The sequence below is a fragment of the Populus trichocarpa genome, chromosome 11, assembly GCF_000002775.5.
Source record: "Populus trichocarpa isolate Nisqually-1 chromosome 11, P.trichocarpa_v4.1, whole genome shotgun sequence".
Taxonomy (NCBI): Eukaryota; Viridiplantae; Streptophyta; class Magnoliopsida; order Malpighiales; family Salicaceae; genus Populus; species Populus trichocarpa.
Window position 1 is genome coordinate 17,477,163 of NC_037295.2, and position 8,590 is coordinate 17,485,752.

At 38.8% G+C, this 8,590-nt stretch overlaps 2 protein-coding genes across 2 annotated transcripts; one reads left to right on the plus strand and one right to left on the minus strand.

Moving 5' to 3' along the window:
* Positions 1 to 800: 800 nt before the first annotated feature.
* On the plus strand, positions 801 to 4,310 carry LOC7455003 (probable L-type lectin-domain containing receptor kinase S.5). The gene is made up of 2 exons (XM_024611601.2): positions 801 to 2,164; positions 3,174 to 4,310. The coding sequence occupies exons 1-2, from the start codon at positions 934 to 936 to the stop codon at positions 3,971 to 3,973; spliced, it is 2,031 nt and encodes a 676-aa protein (XP_024467369.1). The 5' UTR covers positions 801 to 933; the 3' UTR covers positions 3,974 to 4,310.
* A 2,545-nt stretch (positions 4,311 to 6,855) lies between these two features.
* Positions 6,856 to 8,554, minus strand: LOC7489058 (2-oxoglutarate-dependent dioxygenase DAO). Its single transcript, XM_002317604.4, has 3 exons — positions 8,060 to 8,554; positions 7,409 to 7,724; positions 6,856 to 7,291 (listed from the first exon to the last, which is right to left on the minus strand). The coding sequence occupies exons 1-3, from the start codon at positions 8,389 to 8,391 to the stop codon at positions 7,046 to 7,048; spliced, it is 894 nt and encodes a 297-aa protein (XP_002317640.4). The 5' UTR covers positions 8,392 to 8,554; the 3' UTR covers positions 6,856 to 7,045.
* Positions 8,555 to 8,590: the final 36 nt, after the last annotated feature.

The window sequence follows — 8,590 nt, forward strand, 5'->3', positions numbered from 1 at the left end:
CAAACACAAAATAAGTTGGATATCTAGAAATCGTATTTATTGGGAGGAGCAGTTACGATCCTCGAACGAGACTAATCTCACTCTTTAAAACGATGTGAGGATATCCGGGTAAGAATAATAATAAAAAAGAAGCCTTGGAGTGGTCCTGTACAGATTCAACTCAAGATCAATCAACTCCATGATTATCGTTTTGATCTAAAATGTAATCTCCTGTACTATTACATCTTCTTCAAGGTTGAATTTGACTAAAAAAAAGCTTGACATCAACCTTATAGCTTAACATGCACTTCTAGCAAAAAAAAATATTCCATTTTAAATAACATAATTCTTTATCTTCGTTAATTAATTTAAATCAGAAGCGACAATGCTTTAAGAATCGAATCAGGAAGAAATTCAGTGTAGGACTGAAATACATTAAAATAAAATACATTTGTGTATTGAGTTTGATTTGTCGTGTGGTCAAAAAGCCTCGTGCCATGCCTTGGCTTTGTTCCCTTGACAAATGGGTTCATCATCTGTGAAGAGAAAGGTCATTAATAGAATCAAAAATGCTTTGGCACCAAATGAAAATGTCATTTTTGAGATCAGGGTAATCAGGCGAGGAGGATTCTACGTGTCTTGGTCAAAATCATCTCTAAGTGGGAATTGGTGAGGTGGTAGTTTTTGTCGCTAATTAAGAAATGAAAAATAGATTTGAAAAAATCCATAAATTGTAGCTTTTGATAACCACGGAGAGGAAGACTCTGGGGTATACCAATTGGGTTTTAGTCATGGTCACTAGATAAAGCAAGAGGGAATAAAAAAATGGATAAATTATTGAACCTCATAGGAAATGTCCTGTTTTCAAGATTAAAAATCATTACAGTTGGCCTCCAAAATTTTGTTCTTGGCTTGGTTGGTCTGCAAAGCTAGCAAAGCCGCCAAACCATTTTCATGGATCTTCAAGCAAGTTTTGTTACCATCGTTTCTTTCCTAATTCTAGCCCTATCTCAAGCTCAAAACCTGCAACCATTCCACCGAGAATACGGCCCGTTTAACCAAACCTACTATGATATATTCCAAGTAGAAAGACCTGCCATGATCAGCAACGACGCCCTTCAGATCACTCCTGATTCTAGCAATAGAAACTTCAGTCTAGCAAACCGGTCTGGTCGTGTATTGCTCAACAAGTCCTTCATCCTATGGGAAGATGATGGGGCTGGCGGCGTACGGGTGGCTTCTTTCAACAGTTCGTTTGTTATTAACATCTTTCGCGTTGACAACTCCACACCTGGAGAAGGGTTAGCATTTCTCATAGCCCCGGACCTTGCACTCCCGGAGAACAGCGACGGGCAGTATCTCGGTCTGACCAACTCTACTACAGACCGCAATCCGGAGAATGGCATAGTTGCCATTGAGCTTGATACTGTTAAGCAGGAATTTGATCCTGATGGTAACCACATGGGCCTTAACATCCACAGTGTCATTTCTCTCAAGACTGTTTCCCTTGACGACTTGGGCATCGAAATTGCTCCTGTTGGTGCCAGGAATCACATGGTTTGGGTTCATTATGATGGGAACAGTAAGAAAATGGAAGTGTATATGGCAGAGGAAGGAAAGGCCAAGCCTGCCACGCCGGCGCTGGCAGCAGAACTTAACCTCAAAGACCTTGTCCGAGAGAAGTCTTACTTTGGTTTTGCTGCATCCACGGGAAGAAATTTTCAGCTCAATTGTGTCCTCAGGTGGAACCTGACAGTAGAGATGCTGTCTGATGACTCGGTTGAGAATGGTGGCATTGATAATAAGAAGCTGATAAAGATCTGTGTAGGAATTGGGGTTGCTCTATTTTCGTTGCTGCTGATTGGGGTAGGGACTTGGCTCTACTATCTTCACAAGAAGAAGGCAGCATCGGACCCTAATCTGTTAGGTGCCCTTAAGAGTTTGCCTGGAACGCCGAGGGAGTTCCCTTTCAAGGATCTGAAGAAGGCCACCAATAATTTCGATGAGAGGCATAAGCTTGGTCAAGGTGGTTTTGGTGTGGTCTACAAAGGTCTGCTGACCAAAGAGAACATTCAAATTGCAGTAAAAAAATTCTCCAGAGACAACATCAAGGGTCAGGATGATTTCCTGTCTGAACTTACCATCATTAACCGTCTCCGCCATAAACATCTTGTCCGATTACTTGGCAAGTTTCCTTCTCTCTAGCTATATTTCACATCTACCTCTCTTTGTTTCTCCTTTTACGTTGTACCTAATATCCATACAAAGTCCATGCTTGTCATGTCATTTTCTGTGTCCTGATTGATATTTTTTCCTTCTTGAAAGTAAAAAAAAATTACTAAATTTCTTTGAAACTATAGCTTTGTAAGAGAATAACAACAAGGGTTTGCAATTACAAGTTATATTTTACAGTAGCAAGTTCAAAGGAGTCTTAGCACTTGCATGGTCCCGGAAGTTATATCACAACTTGGCATGTGCCTGGTTGCAGAGCTTGGAAGGGTTCAAAATGCCAACAACGTTTTTTTGAACATTTTGCATGTTGGATATGCATACAATTGTTAATTTCATCACATCATTATAGCAATAGGGCTGTTGATAAGTCTTTTGATGAAGCTCAATCAAGGGAAACATGACAAAAGTTATCAACAGTAGAAATCCATGTATTGATTGTTGGCAGCAGGTCTTTGTCCTGGTAATTAACTTTTCTGCTTTTGTTTTGATCATTTGTGACTTTAGTCATTGGTTTCTTTTCTTTTCTTTTCCACCTTCTCTTTTTATATATATTCTTTCCACATTCTTTTTTCATGCGGATCACTCTTCAGAAAGAAAAGGCTGTCGATAGCTATCTAATTCAATCATGTTGCTAACATGAAAAGAAAAGCTCATGTGAACATGATCTGATATCCTTTTGTTGGGAAAAGAGGAATAAAAGAAACCGAAGATTTTGCTTTCGAAAGTGAGATGCGGTGGGAGAGTCTAATATGTAGTGGTATGTAACTGGAAATCTGAAATGGTACAACTTAGTGTACATACATGACCAAACAAATGGTAGAACGTCTCTTTCATGGGTTGCACAGCCAATTTTGCTCTAAATGTTCAATGCAGCAGTGTTACTGCTCAATCCATGTTCATATTTCAGCATAATGAGGGTCTTAAAGTGGTTTCTGATAATAATCTTGACTTTGATTAACTAGGCTGGTGCCACAAGAGTGGAATGTTGCTTCTAGTATATGACTACATGCCAAATGGGAGCTTGGACAATCACCTATTCCATGAACTTGAGGGTAATGTCATCCTAGAGTGGAACTTGAGGTACAAGATCATATCAGGTGTAGCATCAGCGCTGCACTACCTCCACAATGAATATGATCAAACAGTGGTGCATCGTGACCTCAAGGCCAGTAACATCATGCTGGATTCTGAGTTCAATGCTCGGTTAGGTGATTTTGGTCTGGCGCGCGCTTTGGAGAATGAGAAAACGTCCTATGCTGAGCTAGAAGGAGTGCCTGGAACCATGGGCTACATTGCACCAGAATGCTTTCACACTGGCAAGGCCACCCGCGAGTCTGATGTCTATGGTTTCGGCGCTGTAGTTCTAGAGGTAGTGTGCGGTCAGCGTCCATGGACCAAGATTGGAGGCTTCCAATTCTTGGTGGACTGGGTTTGGAGTCTACATCGTGAAGAGCGTATACTAGAGGCTGTGGATGAAAGGCTGAACAGTGACTATGTTGCTGAGGAAGCAAAGAGGCTGCTGCTGCTTGGACTAGCATGCTCCCATCCTATTGCCAGCGAAAGGCCTAAAACGCAGGCCATCTTTCAGATAATATCAGGATCAGTGCCGCCGCCGCACGTACCCCCTTTGAAACCAGCGTTCGTGTGGCCTGCTGCCGTTGGCAACATCGACGTTGATGCTAGTTCAGCTGATACTATTCCCATTACATCTGGTTGGACTCCTCAGTACATCAGCAGGGAAAGTTTTGGTACAGGAGAATAAACCGGCTCTACTGTCAGTCCTGTCTAACAGCTGCAAAGTTCTTTCTCAAATCATCATTGCTTTTTCCTCCCCACATTTCTTGGCACCAAAAGGGAAGCATCTGAGATTTCTTTTTAAGGTCATTGTTGGGAGGGGGGAGAAGAGTCATAGCTGTGTTTTAAAAATACTTTTTATTTGAAAAACATTAAATTAATGTTTTTTTTTTGTAATTTTTAATGATTTTGATGTTTTTATATGTAAAAAAATAAAATATAAATTATTTTGATAAAATTTCAAACGTAAAACACTAAATAAACACAAAATTATGTGCTTGAATATATTTTTTTCATCCACAGAATTGCACAGGTTTTCTTTCTTATTTCCACCAATATGTTGTTGATGATCGGGCTATATTGGATTTATCCTTTCTCTCTCTTTGTTTAAAGTAATCAATTGAGATCCAAGGTCATGGGATCCCACAAGCCAATATTTGAAGCCAAATCTGATCAGTAAAGATCACGTGATGGAAAAGAAAACTTAGTCAAAGATTGAAGTGTTGACTCCAAGAAATCAATTATGTGCAGAAATCAAAGTTGGTGCACCTTTCTTGGGGACCGATTTGAAAAAAGGCTTGGGTTTGGGGTTAGCTTGCAGCAGGTCACCACAAGGACAGCAAGAGACTGTGGAATTTATTTGCTTATATATGCCCTAAACGTGCAGGCAAGAATTGGCCAGTACCTGAATTAATCGGCTGCGGTGGTTGGTGATCGGTAATTCCTCGTTATTTTTTGGGTTATTGCACAATAACCGGCAGCAGATCGGCAGGTTGCGGCTAGAATGCAGTAATTAATCGGCTAGAGATGCAAAATTATCGGCAATTGCAAGCCAGTGGGATGAAAACTCGGAGTTTCACTCGCAAAATAATCGTAAATAAATCTGGAGCGGCCCTCCTTTTAATCGGCGATTGGGAAAACTCGTCAGTTAATCGGAAATGCCAAAAATCGGCTATGAGTGGCCGATTAACATGGAATTAATCATCAATTTGTTTGGAATTTAATCGTCAAGACATCGGCATAAAAAGTCGGGAAGTATTCGGCGTTTGTTTTTTCCGAAGTTAATCAGCAGAATCGAGGATTTTGGAAATGATCGGTAAATGATCGGAAGCAGCAATGGGTCAAGAAAAGAAGGGTATCTAAGCTGGAAATAATCGGCCCTTTTTTCTTGGGCCTTAACCCGTTCTACGCCATAACATACAAAGCACAGAAAACTGGAAGTATATATTAGGGCTCTGGCTGTGTTCATATGTTCGGTCCACCTTAAGACAACACCTATAATCAAAATTACAAACCCGGCTCGGCCCAGCAGTTTGGCCTAAGATCTGGGTAACCTAGGACCTTGTCCGGATCTCAAATAGCAAAAACTTAAAGATGCAATTGACCTGGTCAAACTCAGGTGTCCTGCTAAGTTAACCGAAAACTCTAGTGACCCAAGATAACTCAAGTGAAATTCAATTTTTACTTTTAACATTTTTATTTTTTTAATAAACCTAGAAAATATAAAATTGATTTATGAATATTTAGTCTCACATTTTGTTTTACAGTTTACATTCACATAAATTGTTTCTTAACTTTTTGACGTGGAATAACTATATATAGCTTACATCCACATGAATTGTTTCTTAACTTTTCGATGTGAGATAATTATATTACACTTCATGCCTCACATTTCTTTTTTTATAACCTACATCCACATGAATTGTTTCTTAAAAAAAATTATGTGTGATAATTATACTACACATTCTGCCTCACATTTTTTTATAGTCTAATTCATATGTATTATTTAAAAAAAAAATCATATAAAATATTAAAACCTCAAATATAATTTTATTTTTTATTTTCCAAGGTTAACCCAAGACCTCCCTTCTTAGTTGGGTCAACCTTTAGACTGGGGATGGGGATTAATAATTATGCCTATAAGACTCCACGAATGAATAAATTAATTATACACAAATCCATGTATTATCTATAATTTTAAAACCCGACCTGCATTTAGCTCGAGACAAAGATTAGGTCATGGGTTAGGAGAGCTGATAAAAAAAATATTTTCTTTTTAAAAAGAATTAAAACAATATTATTTTAACAAAAAAAAAAATCAATTTGGTTAATGGCTAGGTTTTGATTGGGTTAAATCTAAGTAGATGAAGTTACAAAGTCAACTCAAATTTTTGATCATGTTAGTTAAGATTTTTTCTTTTTCTATTTATTTCAACCTCGATTGGATCCGTGTCAGACGGGTTCCAAGTCATTTCACTAGTCTAGTATGGGTTTTAATATTATAATATTACCTATTGCAAAAGACTTGAAATTATAATTATAAAGTCTTTTTTAAGAACTGATTTGGAAAAGAATATGGTATTCAGGTCAACCCAATCAATTATTTTAGTTAAAAATAATGTTATTATATTTAATTTTTCCAAAGTTGACTTGGTCAAATTTAGCCATTTCAAATAAATTATTAAATATTTTTTATGGAATAAAGGGAATCAGCAAATCAGATTCAATGCCCTTCTGCCAACCATGTGAAACCATAAAGCATGCAAGTGCTGAACTTATCTATAATCACAAGACTGTAAGCTCCCTAAACCTGCAGTAAATATACTGTGGTTTTTCCTAACATGGCCAAACCTGTTCTTCCTGAGAACTTTGGTAGTTCAGACAGAAAGGAAACCCTGAACATGCTATTTAGACAACAATTTCCGGAGTGCTGAGTTCATTAGCTTGGTCGTTCATGTTCAGAGCTTATAAGAACATTATAATCTTCTTGTTTCTAAAATTCTTTGAGATAAGGTGTTCCCCACTTTCTGTTTAAGACCAAGAACATGAACACTTGCAATATTTGGAGAATGAAGCATAATCTTGTTAGTTTATTAGAAATCATAATCTTATTTCATTTGTTTAGGTAATGTCTGAATCTGAGAGATTCTTCTTTGCCATACTAAAAGGTAAAACTAGAGATATAGGCATCCCAATTTATTTTGTGTTCTATGCAAGTTCAGCAGTCCTACAGCCTGCAGATTGCTTGCTCCTTTATTTTTTAGGACAGGATGCGTTTAAGTTCAAGGGCTTCACCAGCCTCCAATTTTGTGGTAAGTCTGAGCTTTCTATAATCTTCATATTTGAAAGGGACAAAGAGACGTGGGTGTTCAGAGTCCACAAGTTCCGGCGGAGCTTCCACTTCGTCCTTGGGACCGACCAGGAATGAAGCGATTGAGATCCGAATTGTGGCTTCCTTGCATTGCACTCGATGCTGCACGTTACGAAGCCCTCCATTGCTCCATGCCTTCATCACATCAACAAGAAGTTTACCAAACATCAAACTTATCTCTAGCAGCTTAAAACTAAGAAGTCAATCTAGTACTAATAATAAGGCAACCAAATGCAGGAACTCTGTTATTACCGTAGCAACGTCTCCAAGATTGACCAGGAGGGTGCCTGGTGAAGGATCAACTGCAGCAAACACACCAGATGGGTCCATCACTTCAAGTCCACCAACATTTTCATCATCTTGAAGGATAGTCAGGAACCCAGAATCTGTATGTATTTGGACTCCAGACGAGCCTATGGTTTCGGGGGTGAAGCTGTACTTGTTGATCCTGAACTGGGAAATCCATGACTCGAACAAATCACCATTCAACCCCATACTTTCAGCCAACTTTCGTGCTATATCCATGGCTGCCCCATGAATTGCCTTAGCATACATCTCGATAACCTCTCTGGCAACAACAATCCCAAATTAAGACACTGATATAGTACATCTCTCTATGATAAGGGTTTTGCATGAGTTCAAAATCTACTGATTCTAAGGATTTTTCCACGTATTCTTCTACCATAAGAGTGGTTTTCTTTTCCCGGGGTCAGAGATCATCTGAACCCCAAAAAAATGCAAAGAAAAAGTATCCAGAATGCTTTCTCCAGTAATAATGATGGTAGTTCCCATTTTACCTTCCATCAGTCAATTTGTTTATTCAAAGCTGAAGACTTTAAGAAACTTCAATGAAAATGAAGTGAAGAGTAGTCGAAATACTATAGAAATGAAAAGGAATTTTACCTTTGGTAAGGAGAGGCATCCATTTGGGAGCAGAAAGTTTCCACGGCTTGAGAAGACCTCATATCATGAAGTCCTAAAGCCTCATAAAGAGGGTTGACTTTGCTTGGTGCCATGTAGCCACTCCCAGCTATGACATCTATGTTGCGCTTTTTGACATCAAAGGGCAGGTCTAGCAATGACCTCACAACCCTCTTCATATCTGCCATGAGGGCCAAAGAGATATTGTGATTCACAATCCTGAAACAGCCCCACTCCACACATGCTCTCCTCAGTTTCTCATACTGTCCTGGAAACTCATGCAGATCAATTATTGGGACACCACTCTTACCCATGTTTACCTGTGAAATTGTGTTTCATTTCTCGAAATATATAGAGACCTCTTCATCGTTTCAGTAAGTTGTGTTATTGCACGGCATTGATGCTTATATGCTTACACATAAAAGCTTTGCTTTGTTTAGGCAGACATCATGTGGCAGACTTCATATTTTGTGCCCGACAAATATGAGAAGGCAAGGCAAAATGTTCATGTAA